Below are 24,825 nucleotides of genomic sequence, written 5' to 3'. Positions count from 1 at the left end.
ATATTACTTTTGGTCTGTACAAGCATACTTATGATTTCTGGTGTTTCAAAACAATAGTTACAATTAACAGTGTAAAAATAACAGATTAGTTATTAACAAGAAATCCATTATATTCAAACTTAACTTCCATTTAGTGTTTTTATGACATAACTCACAGTATGTATGCACTTTGTTCAAAAGAAAATAAAACATTTCGATGATTGTAAATTCATTAAGAAGAGAAATTTAATTAATCAAACTATGAGAATTATTATAAAAAGTACTAATTAAGATTACAAAATGGATAAGAAAAATGTTAATATGAAAAAATAATTTTTAAACATGAATTATCATTATCTAGTAGTATTAACATCGCTTAATTTTTTTTTTAATTTTTCCATATTTATGTATCTTATATTTTTTTTATATAAACAGCACGCAATGACAAGTTGACATAAACAGTGAATTTCAGTCACATACAAATGTGATTCATGTATAGGATAGATTCTATAATAAAATTTAAACCATATTCAATCAGTCCAATTAATGACAAAGAAAAATTTCATGATAACATTATAATGGCTAGATGATGATCTAAGCTAAGTATGCACGAAAAAAATTACGTAATTTTACTGGCTCACAGATATAGCATACGAGAAAATTCTTATTTTTACTGTTGCTTTAGGGGAGTAAATTGAACAATTCTGTTAAAATTTTTTAGATGATTAATACTCTTCGTCGTCAGGAGCAATGCCATCACCTTCGAGCTCTTCTGGTGGTGCAAAACCGTCCTGAAAATAAAAATAAAAAAAGACTCATTTAATTTAATTACTTTCACTGAAATATTCGAAATACATTTGAATTATTTAATAGAATATCCCTGAAAAAAGAACTTTCGAGTTAATAAATGTGACAATAATTATGACGTAAATAATAAATCCAACTCGAAATAAACTTTTTCATATTATTTGTCAAAAAATTATTCTTTAGTAGAATGGTTTATCTGATTATGAAAAATTAATTGCTCCAATGAAAATAATTCACAAATATTTCACAAAAATATTTCATTCTGAGTTCACCAACATAACTCTGAATAATCTTTAACTTTGTATCTCAAATTAGTGTGCATTGTCTACTAATTTCATGCAATTTATCAAGATGTGAAACATACATAAATAAATTAAACTTTTTTCAATTATTATTATTATCCTTTTGAAAATTTTAATGTAGACCATTACAGATGATATTTTTTTGAATAAAATCACAGTTGAATAAATAAAAAGATCATAGAGCAAAAAATAAAATAATAATCCACATAAGTGAAAAAAGACAAAAAAATCAAAACAAAGAAAAAGGTACGTGCAGATAATCACTATGATTATATAGATGGTAGACTTCTGAAAATCGTTGAAGTTCAAATAAAATCTATAATACGTAGTGTAAAAAAAAATTTTCATTCGCGTCATATAGTAAAGTTGATCTCCTATTTTAAATAATAACTAAGTAAAAATAAATTCGGACAAATCTCGCAAAATCTTTAACAACCACTCCTTTGAACCCTTCATTTACTAATCTACATAGCATAGCACTCGAGAGTTATAATTTAATGATAAAAATATAGTGACAATTTTGATTGGAATAGTATTTTCGAAATACCAGATATTATGTTATTAGAATTATCAGAGAACGAAGGAATACCCCATTTTAAGATCAACCACGTTCATTGTTACCTTTAATGAAAATCAGAGCTAACCAAGAAAGATCGATTCCCCATTCGCTTCTTCGCTCTCGTGATTAATTCCAAACTCCTGAAATCATTTTAGGATAAACATCTCGAATGTTCTTTTTAATCTCATTTTATCTGAGACAAAAGAGCCCTTTCGCGATATTCTCAAATTGAAATGAATAAATACAGTTATTTAAATAAAATTAAAAAATGATTAATTAAACTCAATATTATAATAATGCACTAGAATACCTCAGTTGCATACAGAATGTCCAAAATTTTCTGAACAATTGGCGGTTGATTTCCTTCATCAGTTTCTTGACACATTAATTCAATATCTCGTAATTTTCCAAAATAAAAATCTCGTTCCTTTTCTAAGCCATCAATTGTCACTTTTAATTCTGAAAGCTATTAGTAACTATGTATTAGTAAGATATTCAAATTGATTAGTATTAAAAAAACCAACAAACATAATATATTACTTGTGAAGTGAGTTCTTCAACTTTTCCATTATCTCCACGAGTTCCCACAGTGGTCGTTTTCATCGGCGGACGAGTTGGTTGGATTTTATTTGCTATATCAATAAATAAAAATGAATGAAAATTTAAATCATACATGATAATAATACAGAAATTATAGACAACAGAATACGAATAATTTACAGAGGAAAATAGTTGTACTAGTAGTGTCTTTTTAACTAAATAATAATTCAGTGTAAAGCATTACTAAAAAAATTACTAGAGGAAGTGAAATTATTTACGAAGAAAATATGTTGTGAATGACAAGTACAAATGAGAAAAAAAAAGAAAAAATAATAAACATATTTATATAATTACAAGATTTGTTTGCATTTTTCATTGAAGCTGTCGAAATCATGGAAGTGGGAATCTCACCTAGAGATAATGAATTTTTAAAATATCAAATAATTCATTGTTAAATTACAGTATTATACACGTTGATATCTGATCATTTATATTAATTAAAAAATTGATAAAAGCAAATTTTATTACCGATACTACTAGAACAATTTTTTAAAATGATAATATATTAATAATGATGTTTTTTGTTTTAATCTGAATGTAAAATAAATATTTTTTTTATCAATTTCCTTAAACTCGTTGAATAAAAAAAAAAAACAAAGAATATACCGGTCCGCGAGACGGGTTTAGTTGGTTCGCGTGGTGGAGGTCGTTTCATGTTTGTACCACGTGGCACATTACTTCCACCGCTACCCATAGGTTCACCACCCCGCATCGCAAGTGCATCATAAACCTCATTTCCTGAGTAGTTAGCATCAAAGAATTTCTTGAACCATTGTAAAAATTCGAAGTTGTCTTGAAAACGACCTTTGATCAATTTATCAATCGGTACAATCTGCAAAACCAAAATAAAAGCAAAAAAGTGCTAACTAAATGAAATAAGAAATCATAGAAATCATAAGAGATCAATAAAATAAAAATAAATATATACAATGCCAAAAAATGATAAAAATATACAAATGTATTTATAGAAAAAAATGTGGTCAATTGGGTGTGCAGAATATTTTAGCGGTTATATCCTGATCTACAGCCTGTGATACTCAAATATAGATTTTAAAAAAATCAATGTGATGACAGCGACAACCTAATCATGCAAAATCGAGCAACAAATAAATTGCTATAATAATATCAACATTATTCATGGTACCGGGCTGTCTTTGAGCAATATTACGTTGCGGATTGTGTCTTTGCATCTGCGAAGTTTTCGGTTGTGCTGGGAGAGGCACCAATTGAGGATTTGATAAATTATGACAGCCATCTACTCCAGAACCTAACGGAATTCTTCCACGAGCCTCAAATGCATCGTATTCAACGCCATCATAATTAGCATCGAAAAATTTTTTGAACCATTGTAAAAATTCAAAATTATCTTGAAATCTGCCTTTTATTAATCTGTCCACTGGAATTACCTGATTGACCACGCGTATAAAAGCATATTTTTGAAGATTATTGTAAATTAGAAATTAGTTAAATGTTAAAGTCAAATGTATTAATAAAATATTTTTATTACCTTATCAACGTTAACTTTCTTAAAAGCTCCTTGTAAAATTTTAAAATTCTGTATATACTCATGCTCCAAATTTGTTCGAAATTTAACTCTTTTCAAAGGTACACATCCAGGAAATAACATGTCCATAAACTGACAATACACAGCTCCTGTACATAGTTCTTCAATTTTTGTAAATGATGATTGAAGACAATCATTGACCCACGCCAGCATATCATGTCTGCTAAGATTGTCGGTTGTTACGTTTGTTGCATAGACGTTTACTGCCATTGTAGATTAAAATTTTTCAATCTGATAACTAATAAAATTAATTTCATTATTTTTATTCATTTCTTACTTAATATTTTGTTGATTTAAATATTCACATCTGTTTCTACCAATAAATCAATTCACGAATTGTTAGGTTAGTTTTACAAAAATTTCATTCCCGACCATATTTAGATGCAAAAAACAAGACTACTTTTAAAAATAAAAAAAAAAAAATTATATATTAATAATAATACTCAATTAATTCTGGCAACGTTTGTAACTGTGTTAATAAACGTATATGAATGTAGAGTAAATGCTTTGTGGAAAGATAATAAAATAGAAAATCAAGGAAAGTTATAATGATAAGACATATTGCAGATTTGGTTATTCATAAAAAATATAATAGAAATATTACTTAGTATATAGTAATATTAAATATATGAGACAAAATAATTACTTACATATAGATATTACTAACCAGTCGAATATTTATCATACACGGAGATGACAAAAGTAGACAAATGTGCACAGAATCGTTTAAATCCGTACACACGCAACGAGAACTAAAGTTAACGGTTTTTGCGGATTGGACGATTGCTCTTTCAACTTACTATACATAGCAACCAATGTCGACAAGTTCAATGCATATCATTGTGCAAATAAATAATTAAATAATTTATAAATTTTTAGATATAAAAAATGAGATATACATAAATCTTAAATAAAAATGATATGAAACTAAAGATAAAAGAAAACATTATTTATATTTTTATGAATTATTTGATATAGCAAAATTATAAAAATGATTTTTATACTCATTATTTTATTGTAAATATTTTAACGAATAATAATTAAATATGAATCAATAATCATACAAATCAATGCAAATTTTATTTTATATTATAATGAAAAATATTATGCATTCAAAAAAATACTTTATACTAAATTATTTATTTGTTTTTTAGAATTATTTTAAAGCATTAAAAAATATACTTTATTGTCAATCAATAAATTTAGCTTTTATTTATATATTTTTTATAGATTTATAAAAATGTATATATTTTGTTTATAAAAATTCTATTCTAACTCATGTAGAATGTAAAAATACCAATATTTTTCAACATAAAAAATTAAAAAATATATATATTCAAAAAAGAAAACATTTCAATATAAGTATATATGTATAGAAACTCTTTACAATTCTTTAAGGGTTGTTAGAGAAAAAATTTGCACGAAGCACAGGCTATATTGGATTAAATCATCATATGGCACATCAAACCAGTCACAAAATGATTCGACAAAATACCGATTAAATATATAAGAAATAACTAAATTAAGTACTCCAAAAACTCCTCTTTGTAAACAAACAATTGTTATTATAATAAGTTCCAAATTTATAGCATAATTTATAAGAATCCGTATCTTGGAACGTTCTTTCCTAGATATTATCTCATGAACAATTGGCAATAGCATAAGTATCAATAGTAATGATTGTCTTAAAACTTCATCAATTTCACAACGTTTGGATATTTCATAAGAAATCATTGAAAATGGTATAACTTCAACAATATTAGAAGTACGTTCATAAAATTCTCGAACATTCCTTCTACTAATGAGGCCTCCTGTATTTCCTATAAAAATTTGCTCCATTATATTGCTTTGATCTTCATACACACCCAACTAGGAAAAAGCTTTCGAAAATATTAATTTTGGATTTATATAAAAAGGTGTCCAATTCCTATTTAATATTCTAAAAGGAAGCAAAAACATCCTCTAGACATGTTATTAGACATGTCTTGGATATCTTTTGATGAATTTTTACTCCAAAAATGTATCATATGAGTATGAAAAATAATTTTTCCTAGTTGGGCAGACATTATTATCATTCAAATATTGTAATTGTCCTCACCAAATCTAAACATCCCAATTATTGAATGTACAAGGAATATTTGACAAGCTCGAACAGTTATTGTGGAAAGAACACCTTCAAAGTACTTTAAACATATAATAGTTATAATTAATTTTATTAAGTGAGCCAAAAAACCTGCCGGGTTTGCCATTTCGAAGAATGTTGATTGTTGTTTGTTTAACGCTACTTTCAAGTTCAAAAATCTGTGCAAAAATAAAAAAAAAATTAAATAAAATTATATAAAAAGAATACATAGTATTATTTTAAGTTTCAAGTGAATTTATGATTCATTGATATTCATCGTTTGTTTATAAAAAATAATACTGTATTTTTTTTCTTCTTTTCATTGTTACTTACCAATATTTTTAAATTTAAAAAATAGTACGTTTGAATCATGAATAAATTTAAAAACATTCGTAAATAATTGTTGTGTATAAAAAATGTACGTATCAAAAATGGTAAAGAAGTACTATAATTCTTTCATTTTTGTTCATTTAATAACGGTTTATTTATAATAGTGAAATTATAGTGAAAAACATAAGGTTAAGGCGACATTATAACCAAAATTCTGCACATGCGAATCAACTACGTTTAAAGAATTAATGTATGTATTGCGTATAAACATCGTGTGAGTTCTGTGACATTTGTAAATAGAAAAAGACATTCGCATTATGTACACATACATGTGATTTTCTCAATACGTGTTTTAGCCATTTGATTGGTTGATACTGATTAAAAAACAACTAATGAGAATTGTGTTTTATATTATTGAGATTGAAAAATAGTAATTAATATAAATAAATATCGATATAAAATATATATATAAATAATAAATTGTTTATTGGAGAAATTATTTATAAACATAATTTTAAAATGTCACAACAAAATAGCAAAAACGGTAAAAACAAACAAAGTGGCAGCACTGTCGTAAATTCAGCAGCTACATATGTGTGTTGTTTTATGCGCATGCTAACCACGATCGATAGTTTTAGGAACGCGGTAATGAATATTGGCCGCCATTTTTGGCTTTTGTGAACACGCAACTAGATAGTTCTTCTGAAACATGGCTGATTATCGGTCTTCTGTTGTAGTAAAATTTTGCGTAAGGAAATATTAAGGAGACATTTCAGATTTGTATAAAAGTGTTATAAACAACTAAAAATGACGTCGATTCATTTCGTTGTACATCCATTACCAGGCACGGATGAACAGCTAAATGATAGGTAAGTTATTTGCAAATAAGTTATCAAAAGGCTTTCCGTTTTTTTCTTTTGCTTAACATATTCCCCTGCATGCCTTTCGACTTTAATTCGTTTTTTTAACGTTCTATTCAAGACTTGTCGTATTTCATACACCCATTATTACTACTCATTTCCATCTATTATAATTTATTGTTTGTAATTTTAATATCATTTTTTATTTTTGCATCTTCTAATCACGAGGTTCTTACCATTTTTCACCATCGATCAGTGATGCAATGAATTCATTTGACCCTACTACCTAATGACATATGAAATCATTGTCAAATATTAATATGTGCAATATTCAATTATTGAATTTTCACTTTTCTAAAAAAAAACATTAAATTATTTAATAATAGTACTCATTTTTCTTACCTATTGACTACGATTTAACATTGATTCCCCACCTCTTTGTTCTATATAATTATATTGTGGGTCATTTGATATCACATTTATTCTAACCATATTTTTTGCAATAGTTACTTTTTGTATTTCATCTACCTTTCTCTTATCATTATGACATGTCAATAAATTTTTTGTACAAATACATCTTTTTTTTTTTTGAAAAATATCCATTTCATCATCTTATTTCATTTTCATCCTAATATTCTTCATTACGAAGTGTAGATCTCTATTGTATTTTAGAACAATGCATGTGATAACATATTGTCAAAATTTTATTATAAACAATAATGATATTTAAGTGTGTATTTTTTAAAAATGACATTTAAGAATATAAAAAAGACATTTGTTATAATTTTATAATTGATAAGAGCAGTAAAGTTAATGCTAAAGAAAATAGATTTGGTATGATAATTGGAGTAAATTAATTAGACACAATGAAATTTTAATTTATAATGTAAAATTCATGGTATTTAAATGCATTGATTATTTTTTATATTACAGACTTAAGGAAGTGGCGGAGAAAATTAATAGATATGGATTTGTAACACCACCAGCATTTAGTGGACTTAAAGCATCTGTAAGACGCATTGTAGTTGGTCCATCTCACATTGCGCTTCTTATGGATGACAACAGAATCTGTCGAGTTGCATTCACTGTACTCTCCGATAGACTGGATTTAAGCAAAAATGAACCTAACAGAAAGTACGTAAAAATTTCAATAAATAGACTAATAATGAATGATTTTAGATTATTAGTAATTATGTACATGTAATGATTTTTAGTATTATTAATATCTATGAGTGATATATAAAATATTTTTACAGCACTAATAAAAGCCACGTTGGAAATTCAAATTCAACACCAAGTGGAAGTGGTACAGGAGGTGGCGGAAGTCGTACCAATATATCACGATCAAGAGCAAGAATAATGCGTAGTAGTTCAGCAATACGAGGAGGTGGTGGTGGCGGAAGTGGAAGTGGCGGTAATAGTAGAATTGGTCCTCCAGGTGTAATAATGGGAGGCGGTAGTAGCGGGAGTTCACGACCTATTGTATCAGTGCCGGCTCAATTTGTTCCGGAAGATCTTATTTCTCAAGCTCAAGTGGTTTTACAAGGAAAAAGTCGAAATCTTATAATACGAGAATTACAACGTACCAATCTAGATGTTAATTTAGCAGTAAATAACCTTTTGTCACGTGATGATGAAGAGGGTGACGACGCTGAAGATGCAGCTGACAGTTATGTACCGGATGATCTTATATCATTATTAGATGGTGGATTCAGCAATGATCAATCATCTGTTATAATTGATGCAGAAGCAATGTTCTCGGAAGATATGTTTAGCTATGGTGTAGTGCGTAATCGTGGAAATTCATCACGAAGATTGGGTATTGACCGTGAAGGTGAACGATCAACAGAACGTGATCGCGATCGTGATAGTTTTAGCCGATGGCGTGATCGTCAATATTATGGACCACGTAGATGGTTAGAAACAGCACTAAAGGATTGTTGGGAAAAAGATCCAGAAAATAAGAAAAAAGAACTTGCATCACAAAGTCCTTTATGGATATCGGAAGAACTTGAGTGGTGGCATGAGAGAAGTGGTGAGCCGGCTCCGCGATTTGTGCAAATTGCTGCTCTTTATAGTGAACTCATCGCTATTTCAACAACGGGACAACTTTATCAATGGAGATGGGCTGATTCAGAGCCTTACAGAAATGTGGATAATCCAAATATTCATCATCCAAAAACAATCCCATTAGCTCTAGTGGGTGAAAAAATAGTTAATATTTCAGCTACTGCCATTCGTTGTACAGTAAGTACAGAAAGTGGTAAAGTTGCCACTTGGCTTGATGAACTTTTAAGTCATGTTGCATCGCGTCTTGAGCATCCAGCTCAAGCTTTTACTGAATTTACACTTGATAAAATAGTATCACTTCACACGTGCGCACTTTATACAGTTGCCAAGCTCGAGAGTGGGACTCTTTATTGGTGGGGAGTATTACCATTTGCACAAAGAAAAAAATTATGGGAAAAATACAAAGCAAAATCACGCAAACACCGACCATTGGCTGTTGTCCCATCTGATATCAGTTATGGTACTCATGTGTGTATGAAAAATAGTCCAATTTATCAACCAGGAGCGATTGGATTTACAATAGCCAATGGAGTACCAAAGGTAGGGCAATTACTAAGTGCAGCATGGAATTTAGATGCGGTAGGCCGTTTTAAGATCTTACCGGCAGGATCATTACCAAATGTGAAAAGTGAACCTAATTGCAATGGAAATTCTAATAATACAAATAAAAATAGTTATAAAGAAACAGCTGATAGACTTGATATGCCACCACCACCATCACCAGCTTCTAGTACTTGTAGTGATACTGGTAGTATTACTACAAGTCACAAACGTCAAAAACGAATGGCACCAAGAAATGAATGTGAAACTGAGCGAAAAGATGAAGAAGAGTGGCAACTTAAGGATGTAGTATTTGTTGATGATGTTAAAACTGTTCCTATTGGAAAAGTTATTAAAGTTGATGGTTGCTATGTAGCTGTGAAATTCTTTTCAAAAGATTTCAAGGAAAAAGAACGAGAAAGCAAAGAAAAAGATTTTAGTACAGCTGATTTTAAAGACTTGACAGCTGAAGAATTAATTAAATTACTTACTGATTGTAGATTGTTGAGAAAAGATGAACTTCAAGTTGTCAAATCATCTGTAAATTCTAGAGCACCTGATTGTTTCCAACGAACACCACGTAGAGTAAACATTGCTGATGGCACGAATGAAAGTTTACTCACAGTATCTACAGATGGACAAGGTATTCATGCTATTGTTAAGAATGGTAATAAATTGAGTTATGTTGTTTATAATTTGAGTACTGGTAGATATGTCCAAGATTGCTTTTTACCATCTGACATAACATCATTTCTTGGATTACAATCACAAAATATAAGTCTTACTAGTGCTGGTGAAAATACCGAATGTTCAATGATTCTTCGTGATGGAAACAACACAATTTATCCAATAGCTAAAGATTGCGCAGAATCAATACACGATCCAAATTGGTTAGATCTTGTCCCAGTTGTTTGTATTGGTGCATCAACGATTCCAATTCTTAATTGTCAAAATTCAACTAATTTAAAAAATCAAGTTGCTGTAATCGCATTAGTATTTGATAATCTTATTTTAATGCCACGTATTCTTAGATGTGATTATGAAGGAGTTAAGCAAGTTTTAATGAGTCTTGAACATGATAGTAAAAGTAATAACATACAAATTCAGTCAATTTTACAAGAACGTTGTGATGGCAATCGTCATATTTTTCATGCCTGCGTAAATATGTGTGCTCCTACATCAAATAAAGATAATGAACAAAGTGTAGAACGTGAATTAGTGACATGTACGGTGGATGGAAATTCAACACCAATTGAAGAGCCAATTCCACCACTTAGTTGGCCACCAGAGCTTGATAATACATCAGGTGAAGAAGATAGTCTTTTAAGTATTGGAGCAGCAAGTATTTCAATGATGAATAAAACTGGAGCTGGATCTAATCCTAGTAATAATAATACTTATATAACTGACTCATCCGAACGTAGAAACAATGCACTTTTAATACTTAAATATATGTGTGAAAGTACTGTACTTGCTCCACATCTCAAAGAATTACTGATGGCAAAAGATGCTCAAGGACAAACACCATTAATGTTAGCCGTATCAGTGCGTGCTTATCATGCAGCTTTAATTCTTTTAGATACTATTCAACGTATTGAAAAGGATCCTAAAGCATACTCAAGCATGATTCTACCACCTGACGTGAGTCCTGATTTATCACCACTTTTTGTTACCTGCTGTAATGACACGTGCAGCTTTACCTGGACTGGCGAAGATCATATTAATCAAGATATTTTTGAATGCCGTACCTGTGGACTAACTGGATCTCTCTGCTGTTGCACTGAATGTGCTCGTGTTTGTCATCGTGGACATGACTGCAAATTAAAGAAAACATCACCAACAGCTTATTGTGATTGTTGGGAAAAATGCAAGTGTCGTGCCTTGATAGCTGGACATCAAGGTGCACGTTATGATTTACTTTGTCGACTTGTTACTAATACTGATTTAGCAACTAAAATAAATTCACGTGGTGAATGTATATTACTCTTTTTGGTGCAAACCGTTGGACGACAGTCTGTTGAACAACGACAATTCCGTTCAGCTCCAAGACAACGCTCTGCATCAGCAAGTCGTAAAACTCCATCATCGGATGGGCTTGGTACTGAATCAAATATGCCCGATCATGATTTAGAGCCACCTCGATTTTGTCGAAGAGCATTCGAACGATTACTTAATGATTGGCCGGCAGTACAATGTATGATAATGACTGGAGTTAATGAGAATGTGAATGATCAATTATTTAGTGATATCGCACAATCAGCACGTCAAAATGGTACTGCTCTACTGGATAAATTTACCCATACATTATTGGTCAAGTGTACATCAGAAATGTTAGATACATTATTAACCACACTTATCAGAGAATTGGAAAATGAAACAATACCAGGACGTCAAGAAGAAGCTAATTTAGTTGCGCGACGATTTGTACGATCAGTTGCACGAATATTTGTAATATTTACAATTGAAATGGCACCTAATACTGCTAAAAATCGAAGAAATGTTAGTCAAGCTACTCCACCTTTGATGAAATGTCGTCGTGTATTTAGAGCATTGATAAAACTTGCTGTTGAAGAACTCTGTGAAACTGCTGATTCTTTAATTGTTCCTGTAAGATTGGGTGTTGCTAGACCAACTGCTCCATTTACATTAACTAGTTCAACAATGGAAGTTATTAATGGATCTGAAGAATTATTTTCAATTGATCCATTGATTCCTCATAGTGGAGTTAATGTACAATCATTAGATGCAACACTTCAACAACCACAAGGTAATAATAATATAACCATTTCTCGAGATGCTACAGCAATGGATGAAACTGAGAATGGTGAAGAAGTGCCCATGGATTTAGATGGTGATATTAGTGAACATGAAGATTCTGGATTACCAGGAATACCAGGTGTTCCACCTAATCAACCCTTGAGTGAGGCAGGAAGTAATGCAGGTGGTGTAGGTGAAGAGCAAGCAGGAGATGGTGAATCTGATACTGAACTTGACTTATTGGCTGAAGCTGAAACTGAATCAGATTCTGATGATAATCACAGTAATCAAGATACTGCGTCAGCTCAAAGAAGTGTCCAAACTGGTGCTACTGCTGGATCTGATGGTGGTATGGGTTCTATTGTGCTATTTCCTGAAGATGAATCTGGAGAATCAAGTCAACAAGAGGATGATGAGAGTGAAGCAGGTGAAACTGATGAACAAGATACGGAAGAATTTCAAATAGGCGATGAACATTTAGAACGTAGAAGCGGTTCAACTGGAAATTTACCACGCAATAATCTCGCTCCAATGTCAATGCAATGGGCTATAAGAAATAATCGCGAAACAAATACAAGAACGACAGGATCTAGAGTCAGTGGCGGTGGTGGTGGTAGTAACATGATATTTATTGACCCTTCATCACTTAGACGATCTACGACGACCTCTGCGGTAGCTGCACCACAAGAGCCTATTACAATGGGAACAACGGCAAGTTGTTTAGCACGTGCTTTTGGTATTGTCATCCGAATGATTGCCGATTTACTAACGATTGTTCCTAATTATAAAAACAATGCACCAGCTTTGCCACGGTTGATGGATGTCACAAATCAAGATGCTATTCATCTACAGGTAATTTTTATTTTTATTAACCTTCTTTTTTGAATAAAATTCTATTCAAATTATACAATAGTTATTAATTAAATCATTGTTATTAAAGATGTATCTTGAGGGCCATTTGAAACCAACTTGGGACTGGTTACTGGTGGTGATGGATGCAACTGAAGCTCAACTACGATTTGGTGTTTCTTTAACACGAAGTGCTGATCCAACTCATCCTGAACATCCTCTTAATAATGCGCCCTCACTTGCAGGCGGTAATTTTACAGGACTATTAAATTCCGCAGCCCTTTCATTAACCTTACAGGGTAGTGTAGGTCGGAATCAACGCGGTGGTATTGCTGCTAATTCTAATCCTCAACCAACACAAGGTTCAATGCGAGTCACCGTTGGTTTTACAGGAGTCGGTGAAGCGCCAAGAGGCAGCCGAGAACGCGAAGGTTTAATTGCTTATATTTTTTGTGATTCCTTATTGAAAAAAACGAAATTACTTATACACCACCCAATGTCATATAATAGAATTTATAATTAATTTGATTAAAATTTGAAAAATTTATTTGTTTTCAGGTGGTGATGCACATTGGGCAAGGCGAGAATTTCTGTCATACTGCTTATCATTGATGCGAGCTCATAATGGAGAACACAGAGATAGCCTTCCAGTACTTGATGTATCAGCTTTGCGACACGTGGCTTACGTTTTTGATGCTCTGGCTTACTATATGCGATCATTACATGAACCTCTTGGCGCTCGTGGAGACAATCAAAAAGAATCCAATATTTATCCGTCTTGGAATGATCAGGTAATTATTTAATATTTTAATAATTATCAAAAGTAAGACTAATATTGTGATAATATAAATAATTAAAATTATTATTATTTTTAGGATGAGAATGATAATGATGAAGGTGATGAAGATATTTTACCAGCCGCACCAGCAATGGAAACAGATTCAGTCGACTATCCAGATTTACTTCAAGTTCCAGTCTGTAGTTCTGGACATACTAATGTTACAATTGGGAAAGGCCGAAAACATCCTTTCTTACAGAGATCAGATTCTACACTTTGTCTTGGATGTCCACCATTAGATCCTTTTGACACAAATATTAGTGAAGCATTACCTTTAGCTGATCAACCGCATTTATTACAGCCACATTCTAGACGAGAAGATCTTTTTGGAGTACCACGACAATCAAATAACTCAGGAGTAAATCAAAATCCATTTGAAGGATTACCAACAAAACTTGGTTTATCAGCACGTAGCGCTGATAGAACAGGATCATCAGTTACTCCTACTTTTAGTCAGGTAATTCAAGTTCCCAGTGGAGTTAATAACAACAGCAGTAGTAATAGTAACAACAGCAACAACATCAGTATTACCACCATTACCATAAACAACACTAATGCTAATGTCAGTAACGTAAATAATTCTTCAATGCCTATGGAAATTAGACGTAGTTCGATGTTATCAAATGAACCAGGAAGTAGCAAACAAGTAGAAAAAACGAAAATATTCAATCAAGCAAATGATAATCAAGCTCATATGGTTACTGAACAAATTGATAGAGCACCAATTATTGTGTCACCCAATAGTCAGACTGATAATGGAAATGTTAAAGCAAAAGAAGTTTGTAAAACGGGTAGAAGTGTTATAGTTAGAGCTGGAACAGTGTCAGATAATAAAGTTAATGTGTCTGAAGTGTTAGTAATACCAACTGTTGAAGCCCAAAATAGTGTCGAAGATGTTGATCCAACGGTAACTAGTCAAGAAATATCAGCACACGAAACAGTTGAAACAAGTCCAGTTGAATCAGCTCGGGCTGTATCAACTATTGGAACAAATATTTCACATAATATTCTATTAGGCCGCTGGAGATTATCATTGGATCTATTTGGACGTGTATTTATGGAAGATGTGGGACTTGAAGCTGGATCAGTTGTTTCTGAACTTGGTGGTTTCCAAGTTAAAGAATCAAAGTTTCGTCGAGATATGGAAAAATTGAGAAATTCACAACAAAAAGACATCACTTTATTTAAAGTAAGAATTGTTCTATATGATTTAATTTACAATTCAATAAATTTATTAATAAATTTTTATTTTTTAATCCTCTCCTCTTTTCCTTCTTCTTTTCCTTTTTTTTTTATCTAGGTTGAACGTGATAGAACGCAATTATTAGTTCAAACAATGAAAGAATTGAATACACAATACAATTTGTACAATAGACGGGCATCAAATACTCCACCATTAGCCGTTAATCGTGTCAAAGTTACTTTTAAAGATGAACCAGGAGAAGGTTCTGGTGTTGCTAGAAGTTTCTATACGGCAATTGCTGAAGCCCTATTAGCAAATGACAAATTGCCTAATCTGGAAGCCGCACAAGTTGGATCTAAATATTCACAATATAATGTATTGCAAAAATTAAAAAGTCGAGATAGAGATCCTCATTTACGAAGACAGGTAATTTTTTATTAATAAAAGATATTAAATTAAAATGTAATTATTAAATGAGAATATTTATTAAATAAAATAATTTTATGTTAGAATCCAAGGTCATCTGGAAAATATAGAGATACTCGTCGAGGACTATCTTTTGAGGCTCGTTCTTTCCATCCAACATTCTCAACGGAAGGAGCTGGTGGTTCCAGTGCAGGAGGATCATCTTCAAGTGGCAATTCTATGCCAGTCGCTCATGTGTATAATGATCATTTAACACATCATCAACAAAATTTAGGAGATCGATTATATCCAAAAGTGCATGCATTAAGACCAACTTTAGCTGAAAAAATAACTGGAATGTTACTTGAATTATCACCAGCTCAATTACTTATGTTATTAGCTTCAGAAGAAGCACTTCAACAAAAAGTCGATGAAGCGTATGAATTAATACATAGCCACAATCAAGATTTAGCAAGCGAAGCTCTGCTTGATCTTGATGTATTCAGTTTGACTGAACGTTGTGGTACTAATAAAAAGAAAATAGATAATAGCATTTTAGATGATACAGAAGATAATGCTCCATTATTTTATTGTCCGGGTAAACGTGGATTTTATTCACCAAGACAAGGAAGAGCAAGTTACGAACGGCTCAATGCATTCAGAAATGTTGGCAGGTAAGATAAATGTTTTATTTATTTATTAAAAAAAATAATTCACTTAAATATTTAATTTTTATTAAATAAAAAATTTTTTTTTATTTACAGACTTATAGGATTATGTCTACTGCAAAATGAATTGTGTCCGATATTTTTAAATCGTCACGTTATTAAATATATATTATCAAGACCAATACGTTTTCACGATTTAGCATTTTTTGATTCTGTTATCTACGAGAGTTTACGACAATTGGTTGTCGATGCCGAAACAAAAGATAGCAACAGTTTATTTTCAGCTTTGGATCTTAACTTTAGGTATTTAATCATTTAAAAGCTATTTATAATTATTAATATTTATTTTATACTTAAATTTATATAACATATACATTTATCTTATTTTAGTATTGACCTATGTCCTGAAGAAGGTGGTGGTTCTATTGATCTTGTGACTAATGGTCGTGATATAGAAGTAACTGCCAGCAATGTTTATGATTATGTACGTCGATACGCAGAAGTTCGTATGATTAAAGTACAGGAAAAAGCATTAGAAGCTATGAGAGAAGGTGTATTTGATGTACTTCCTGAAGGAGCCTTAGACGGTTTAACATCTGAAGATTTAAGATTACTTCTTAATGGAGTTGGAGACATCAATGTCTCAGTTCTTATTTCATATACGTCATTTAATGATGAATCAGGAGAATCAATGGAGAGACTTGTAAAATTCAAAAGATGGTTGTGGTCAATTGTTGAAAAAATGTCTCATGTAGAACGACAAGATTTGGTATAACATATTTACAAAATAATTTATTCATATTTATATCATTTTTATAAGTAATTAATGCAATATCTGGTATTCTAGGTTTACTTCTGGACAGGATCACCAGCATTACCAGCAAGTGAAGATGGTTTCCAACCAATGCCAACAGTTACAATTCGACCAGCAGATGATGCTCATCTACCAACAGCAAATACATGTATCTCTCGCTTATATGTTCCACTGTACAGCTCTCGTCACGTGTTGCGTCACAAATTATTGCTTGCTATAAAAACTAAAAATTTTGGATTTGTATGAAGCATTTTCATGATGATCACATGACTTTTCAATGCCCAAGATCACTCGCGTGGATGACCCAATACCAATTTGAATTATTCATAATGATATTAAGGGATAAAGTAAGAAGTTATATATGTTGTTATTTTTCTTTTTCTTTTTAAGAAGATAAAAAAAAAAATCTTGAATAAATCAAATTAAAAAAAAAAAAAAAATAATAATAAAAAAATATAATAAACCAGAAATTTATAAAATTTATAAATTTATAAGGTGTAATTATGAATTATGTTTGCAATTATTATGAAGTGGTCTTCATTGTAATAAGATGTTTTATGTTAAAGTGTCATATTTAGCCTCTATAGTGACCCAAATAAAAAATTGTCAAAAAAAAAAAAATAACTCTCATGTGGTCACACGCGTGTGCTTTTGTATTACTTTCGTCCGTTTTAGTTATAGAATATTGTTAGAATATGTATTTACAACTTTTACTATCGGATATACAAGCGGATGATATCGTTCGAATATCGCAAATAGAAAATAAATGAACATTAATAAATGATCAAAATATGTCGTACAATATTTTGTATTACGTCGCATGTTATTTCATTTCAAGAATGTATCTAGTGAAAATTAATAGTTTTCTCAATACATGCAATGAAAAAACTTTTTTTATTAAACATGTATCTTATTTAGAATAAGATAAAAAGTAAAAATTAATTGAATATAATAACCGGTTGAATATTTTAGTCTTAAAATGTCAATTATTTTGTTTTAATCTGAATTTATCGTACTTTAATATTATTACACGTCATTTCAAATAAAAAAAAAAAAAAACGTGACTATTTAACACTTATAATAATAAATTTGACAATATATATAAATTTATTTATATATATTGAAAATAATTTAAGGCTGATTGGCTGCCTATTTATATTGTTATAAGATATGCATTCCATTTATTTAATTTCTTCTTTTTTTTTTGTTTATTTTTATTTGTTTGCTTTTTATTCATTATTCAACATGCATTGAAAAAATTTATTAATCATACACAAAAAATACAAAAAAAAAAAAATATGTTATATATGTGACTTAGTTGGTGTATGAATTTTTTATTCACGAACCTGTAGTAAAAATTTCTGTGTTTATTTTTTATTATCATTAATTTTTTATTTTTGTTTTAAAAGAAATCATTCGGGCCGTAAATATTTAAAACGCAAAGTTATATTATCTAAATTTAATAAACTGAAATAGTAAAAAATAATTAATTATTTTTAATTTACTTAGAAAAAAAAAAGAAACCATTGAGTTCTGTGTTTTCTAATACTTATATGTATAATAATATAATAAATCTCATTATTTATAAATTTCTAAAAATCGCAAAGTTATATACAATAATTATATTATTCATTATGTGATGAAATATTGATAGAAACTTATATACACCGATTACCTACTGACCACTTCCTGAATTATTTTGGGGTAATTTGGTTGACGATTGGCTCAATTGTGCTAACGTTTCCGCAGTCGCGTGCGCCTTTAAAATCATATTCTCAGCCTCAAGCTGATTTATACGGTCCATTAATTCAGCAATTTTTTCTTTCAATACTTCTACTTCTTCTCTTACAGCAAACATCAGGTGACTCTTCACTAAATCCTACAATAAAAAGATGAGCATGAGTAACATATTTATATATAATACTTTTTTAATCATATAATTAAAATAAATCTACTCACCATCGCTTGTTCAATCTTATTATCAATAGCTACTGCACTTGTCCCGGACATACTAAATCATACGTATATTAAGATTATTTTCAACAGTATAAAACATCATATTATTCTATCAACTTGATTAAATAACTACGACAAACCTTTCATTGTCTTCGAGTGCGTGATGATCATCGTTGGATTGTGTTACCTCCACGAGGCACTCAAGAAGTGCAGCATCCGCTAATTGACTGCTACCGGCTGTTCCAGATCCCGACATTGAGTCCTGCTCTGTATCGGATTGTTGAAAGCCCATGTTGCCCTGCTGGATTGCACTAATAACATTCTGACAATTAGCCGAAACTTGGGGTAACTGCACCTGGGTATTTGCACCACCTGTTTGAGGTTGCATCGATGTTGATGTTAATACTTGACCCGAAACTAGTGGACCTTGAATTGGCCCTGATTGTTGAGTATTAACTTGTTGAGGCTGGCTTTGATGGATATTTTGCATACCTTGCATGCCCTGTATAGTACTCATTGATTCAGATACTTGTGTCATTGAATTTCGGGTTGTTAATGTCTGTTGTTGTTGTTGTTGCTGCTGCTGCTGCTGCTGCTGTTGCTGCTGAGATTGAGATTGATGTGATGCTGTAATAACATTTGCTTGTGAAGCAGATGTATTTGATTGACATATGTTTTGACTTGGTATAGATTGATTTTGTGAATTTGACGTCACATAAGCATCTTCTTTTGCATGACATATACTTTGTTGTGGCGTCACATTGTTATTATTAGTCTGAGTAATAATAGGAATAGAACCTTGAGGCATACTTTGTGTTTGTCCTAAATTATTATTAGGATGTACATTTTGCAAATTTGTTGGTAACGTTGATCCTTGTTGATTGTTAGGTTGCTGTTGTTGACCACTTGACTGTTGTTGCTGTTGAGGATCACATTGTAACATATTAGACTGTGATTGTCCATTAGATTGTTGTTGCGGGTCACATTTTTGTTGCACATTTGATTGTTGTTGATCACATTTTTGTTGTCCACTTGACTGATGTTGACTTTGTTCACTTGTTTGCTGTGATTGTTCATTTTGATGTAGTTTGTCACTTTGATGTGGTTGTTGTTCATTTGTTTGCTGCTGCTGCTGCTGTTGCGAAGTCAATTGTTGAGATTGCGGTGTTGAGGATGAAAAGTATTGAGATGGTATTTGAGTAGTCCGTTGAACTTGTGGTGAAGTTTGGACTGACGTAGCATTACATTGTACATTATGTGATATTTGTTTATTAGCTTGATACCCAGTCGTTGAAGCATTGGAAATTGCTAATGAACCATGAATATCTTGGTGAGTTGCATGTCCATTCATATCAACAGAGATTCCTTGATCTTCAGTTATTGTCGAAGATTTGGTTGAGTCTAGAGCTATAATTCCACCGTCAGCTACACCATATGATATACAAACTTCATTAGGGTCTGGAATTTTAGGTGTACCAATAGTATTTGAATGATTAACAGAAGTATGATCAAGATAGTCCATACACGTCCATCTTCCTCTTTTAAAAGGTTCTGTACTTTCAATTTTAACAACTTTAAATCTTTCATTTCTTCCATGTGAGTGTACCTCTCGAATATCAGTGTCTTGTTTGGCATTACTCGATAACAAATTGATAATGTTATTATCAGTTACAGATGCGATATCTAAAGTATTAATATTGCTGTTATTAGTTGAGTTATTAACATTACCACTTTCAGATGGTACAATGGCTAATCCATACTGTGAACTGGTAGGTATCACAGGTGCAGTGCTAAGTGCAGCATTACTTGCATTAAAAAATACATCATCCTTTGAAAATGTATCTTCAGAATAGCTTGGTGTTTCAATATCTGTAATTCTGGAAAGTTCAACTGAAGTGTCTTCACCGTGTGATTCATCAAGATCATCATTAGAATCTTCACCCGTATCATTACTCATCCGACTGCCAACTGTAACACTGGTAATTTGAAATGATGATGTTTTCTTCTTACATTGATTAGCTGGCGTAATGTTACTAGGCACAGACAGACCTAACGCCGGGTGTGTTCTGTCTGGCTCTTCGAGCCTCATTGTCTCCGTTGTTGTACGATTAATTGGAGTTGATATTTTTCTATTTCCATCCAAATGTTTGTGCGATTTTCTGTGCACATTATCTGCCATAATTGACGAAACTTAACATTTGTCAGCCTCGAACTCTATCTTTCTCTCTCTCATACATCGTAGAATTGACATTTTTTATTGTTCCCAACTATTTTGATGAATATATTGACAATAATAATGTTGATGATAATAATGATAATGATGATAATGGTAATGGTGACAATTATGACAATGATGCTCCTGCTACTCCTCTGTTGTTGCTATTCTGATCAAAATTATATTATGTACCTGATATATATTACAGTTGGTTATAAAAAATTAAATCAATGTTTAATCACAGTTATCTTGAGTTTTCAGCAATTCTATTACAAATATTTCTCATTTTCACTATTTCAAAAATATTTTGACAGAATATCTATATGTAGATATACATGTACATATATATGATTTATTCCAGTATAAATGCACAGCACCTCAGCAATACGCTCTCACTAACTCGTTGTCTTGTTCTTTTTCTTGAGGTTGTTACCCTTTCTGTTAATTTTTTTTTATTATTAATGTTTTATTTTTAAGCACTGTTTCACTTGATTATTTTTTAATTATTTTAATGCGTTTATTCGGTCAAATATCAGCCATTTAGACTCTGCAGTTTACGTGATTGTCGATCAGAGATTTTCACCGTCCATGTTTTTTTCTACACTTACAGCAGGTGAGCGGTTTAAAAATGGCTGCCAATTCATTCGAAGAATTGTCATGAAGTATTCAAATCATCTACATAGATGGCATTTCGCACATGTTTAATTTTGAGAATGTTGTCATTACTGATAAATCCGACAGGTGGCGCTACAATATTATTTTGAAATCCACAACAATGGCGCGAATTATAAATATTTTATAAAAAGATTTTTCTGGAAAATTCACTCACAATATGTTTTTGGTGATTTCAAGAAAAAAAAAATTAATTTCTTTTTGTGAATAATTACAAATTAATTAAAATATTTTGCTAAAATAATGAGATTTATGTATTTTCGTCATTTTAACCTTCAAAATGTAACAATGTGTTGAAGATAAACCAAATTCCTAATTATGTGAAGAGATTAAGATAATCATGCCCTCTATAATAATAATAATAATAATAATAATAATAATAGAGTGAAGTTTATGACCTATTTAGTAGATGGTGTAGTAATCGGTAATGGCGATTTATTTCATGAAAATTGTTATTATTTATTATTTTTTTAAATAAATTATTTATAACAAAAAGCGTAAAAGATATATTTAATCGAACTTATTATATTAATACATATTTTATCAATATATTTCATTTTCATACACTAAAATTGGCAGTAATAAAAAAATAGTAGATATTGAATGAAGTTCTTGAAAACTAGTATTTATTCATTTTGATGTCGTCACATAGACGATGACAAATATTAGTCATTCATTCATACATATAAGTACATCACGTACACAACAAGTAAAATGGCGTTGTGCGCAGTTGTCTGTTTATTTACGTATCTTTGATTATGCATATATATGTAAATTGATTTCGAGTATAGTTAATACTTTGGAGTCGAAAATACTACGACTAATTACAACTATCGAAAAAAAAAAAATATCAGGTGTGAAATAAAAGATTCATAATAATTCTCAATTATATTACAACATTTTAATTAGTTTTACAACGTAATATTATTTATATAAGTGTTATTTATTCACCAAAGTATAATATTGTGCCACTAAACAGTTGATATATTTACATTTCTACCTTCATCCTCAACGCTATAACCTATTTAGTAAGGACGATTTCTCGAAACTTCCAACTATTGTCAATCTTTGTTTGTCAACATTGTTACGTCAAGATGCCATGTTTCCACAAACTCTGAATATTAAACCAGAAAAAATTGTAAGCATGGCAGACGAATTACTGCCGGCCAGTTTACAAAAACTTGAGATTGATCGTTTATCTATTAATTGTCTGCAGTGAGTATTTTTAATCTCTATTTTATAATTCATCAAATTTTACATATTTCTATTTATATATTACCTTATAACACTTATCTTGCAACATCACCTATTTCATTTTATTTATTTTTATGTTTACCTTTAATATTTTTTCAAATTTAGACAGAAAAAATCTTAATTGATTAACTAACCCAATTGTGAACCTATTTTCTTATACTTAACAATTTAAAAAACTACTAATTAGTACTAAGTAATTATTTTGTACATCAATGATAATATTTAATTCTTTTTTAGTAGTAATAGCAGCGATGAATCAACAACCAATCCATTTCGATCAAATGGAAAAACTACAACAACTGATACAAGTTATTTATTTAGAAGAAAATCAATGCCTAATCGTCCATTACCTAATTTTATAAGTCCACGAGGCGTAAAGTGTACAACGAATTTTAAACCATCCAAAAATGATAAAGTACCTTTACAACAAACGATGAAAAATCCTATAATAAAAGAGGCTGTTTTAAAATTGAACAACAATAATTTTTCATGTATTAGCAATTCACTAGCTAGTACATTGTTACAAGAGGCATGTAAACTTAGCATCTCCAGTAGAAATCCTAAAACCTTTGGTCATGGTTCAGTTACGAAAGATTTCAAAGCATTGCATATAAATCAAGATTCAGCCAGACAAGTTAAAGATGATATCAATTTACCTGAAAATTATCAAACAAGCAGCTTTCAACGAGCAAGAAGTAATACAATGCCAAGCTTGAAACGTGGACCTGGACCTGGTGGAGGTAGTAATAGTAGTTCTTCTAATATTAATGAAGGACAAAATACATTAAATGCAGGTCAATCCACAAGCACAAATACGTGTTCTGTTCAGGCTCGAATGTCTCCTCCATCGTCATGTGATATTACTATTGATGAGCTTGCTAGTTACTTTGAAGAATACGTTCATATTCCAAAGAAGATGTCTCACATGGCTGAAATGATGTATATTTAACTTTCATCCAACACCCACAAACATTAAAATTAATTTCTTTCTTTAACTAATAGTTTAATAATAAACTGTTCAATCATCATTCTAATCATGCAGTTTTCATTATAGTTTTTATGAATGTTTGTTTTCATCGTAATTTATGACAAATTAAATTATTTCAATACAATAACACAACATGGAAATACATATTTTATAAATAATTAACATAAATAAATCCAACTTAACATGGTTTTATGAAAAAAAATTATTTTATTCGTTATTTACTTCAAACATGTTTAAATTATGTCACAACTAACATAGTAAACATATGTTATAATCTCAATTCTAGAGTATGGTACTTATGTATATAATTACTCAATCTTAAAAATCAGTGTTATGGACAAATTTTCATCGTGTTCATTATTTTATTTTTAATGGTATTTTATTCTCATTGTTCAAAGATTTTTGTATTACACTATGAAGTAAAAATAAAATTATTTACAATATAATTTTTCTAATTTTCATTTTTTATACAAAAAAAAAAAAGATATTAAAT

General features: G+C 30.6%; 5 protein-coding genes across 13 annotated transcripts; 2 read left to right on the top strand and 3 right to left on the bottom strand.

The window, feature by feature from the left end:
• Positions 1-72: 72 nt before the first annotated feature.
• On the bottom strand, positions 73-4,616 carry Eb1 (microtubule-associated protein RP/EB family member 1). 6 transcript variants are annotated; one of them, XM_035091298.1, is made up of 8 exons: positions 4,462-4,616; positions 3,755-4,049; positions 2,854-3,079; positions 2,542-2,598; positions 2,188-2,279; positions 1,958-2,113; positions 1,710-1,787; positions 73-770 (listed from the first exon to the last, which is right to left on the bottom strand). In XM_035091298.1, exons 2-7 carry the CDS (start codon positions 4,019-4,021, stop codon positions 1,728-1,730), a joined length of 858 nt encoding a protein of 285 aa, XP_034947189.1. In that variant the 5' UTR covers positions 4,022-4,049; positions 4,462-4,616; the 3' UTR covers positions 73-770; positions 1,710-1,727. The 6 variants fall into 6 exon arrangements, with proteins under 6 accessions (XP_034947189.1, XP_034947186.1, XP_034947188.1 ...); XM_035091295.1 differs by lacking the exon at positions 1,710-1,787; XM_035091297.1 differs by lacking the exon at positions 1,710-1,787 and having other exon boundaries at positions 4,479-4,606.
• Positions 4,617-5,158: 542 nt separating this feature from the next.
• LOC118072031 (uncharacterized) lies at positions 5,159-6,770 on the bottom strand. 2 transcript variants are annotated; one of them, XM_035091591.1, is made up of 3 exons: positions 6,593-6,770; positions 5,910-6,112; positions 5,159-5,631 (listed from the first exon to the last, which is right to left on the bottom strand). In XM_035091591.1, exons 2-3 carry the CDS (start codon positions 6,058-6,060, stop codon positions 5,195-5,197), a joined length of 588 nt encoding a protein of 195 aa, XP_034947482.1. In that variant the 5' UTR covers positions 6,061-6,112; positions 6,593-6,770; the 3' UTR covers positions 5,159-5,194. The 2 variants fall into 2 exon arrangements, with proteins under 2 accessions (XP_034947482.1, XP_034947481.1); XM_035091590.1 differs by lacking the exon at positions 6,593-6,770 and adding an exon at positions 6,267-6,565.
• A 136-nt stretch (positions 6,771-6,906) lies between these two features.
• hyd (E3 ubiquitin-protein ligase hyd) lies at positions 6,907-18,037 on the top strand. Of its 2 annotated transcripts, XM_035091589.1 has the most exons (12): positions 6,907-7,132; positions 8,057-8,257; positions 8,380-13,342; positions 13,431-13,647; positions 13,732-13,770; positions 13,898-14,130; positions 14,215-15,366; positions 15,478-15,786; positions 15,871-16,439; positions 16,530-16,736; positions 16,824-17,202; positions 17,281-18,037. In XM_035091589.1, the coding sequence occupies exons 1-12, from the start codon at positions 7,071-7,073 to the stop codon at positions 17,491-17,493; spliced, it is 8,544 nt and encodes a 2,847-aa protein (XP_034947480.1). In that variant the 5' UTR covers positions 6,907-7,070; the 3' UTR covers positions 17,494-18,037. The 2 variants fall into 2 exon arrangements, with proteins under 2 accessions (XP_034947480.1, XP_034947479.1); XM_035091588.1 differs by having other exon boundaries at positions 6,908-7,132; positions 13,431-13,770.
• Positions 18,038-18,694: 657 nt separating this feature from the next.
• Positions 18,695-22,058, bottom strand: bun (bunched). Its single transcript, XM_035091178.1, has 3 exons — positions 19,344-22,058; positions 19,207-19,258; positions 18,695-19,126 (listed from the first exon to the last, which is right to left on the bottom strand). The coding sequence occupies exons 1-3, from the start codon at positions 21,380-21,382 to the stop codon at positions 18,923-18,925; spliced, it is 2,295 nt and encodes a 764-aa protein (XP_034947069.1). The 5' UTR covers positions 21,383-22,058; the 3' UTR covers positions 18,695-18,922.
• Positions 22,059-22,772: 714 nt separating this feature from the next.
• Positions 22,773-24,665, top strand: LOC118071998 (uncharacterized). 2 transcript variants are annotated; one of them, XM_035091533.1, is made up of 3 exons: positions 22,773-22,944; positions 23,120-23,305; positions 23,582-24,665. In XM_035091533.1, exons 2-3 carry the CDS (start codon positions 23,190-23,192, stop codon positions 24,291-24,293), a joined length of 828 nt encoding a protein of 275 aa, XP_034947424.1. In that variant the 5' UTR covers positions 22,773-22,944; positions 23,120-23,189; the 3' UTR covers positions 24,294-24,665. The 2 variants fall into 2 exon arrangements, with proteins under 2 accessions (XP_034947424.1, XP_034947425.1); XM_035091534.1 differs by having other exon boundaries at positions 22,773-23,305; positions 23,585-24,665.
• Positions 24,666-24,825: the final 160 nt, after the last annotated feature.

The sequence above is a fragment of the Chelonus insularis genome, unplaced genomic scaffold, assembly GCF_013357705.1.
Source record: "Chelonus insularis isolate UGA/USDA-ARS -01 unplaced genomic scaffold, ASM1335770v1 contig_88_pilon, whole genome shotgun sequence".
Classification (NCBI taxonomy): domain Eukaryota; kingdom Metazoa; phylum Arthropoda; class Insecta; order Hymenoptera; family Braconidae; genus Chelonus; species Chelonus insularis.
Note: the sequence above shows the minus strand (reverse complement) of the source record. Positions and strands in the feature narration are given on the sequence as shown.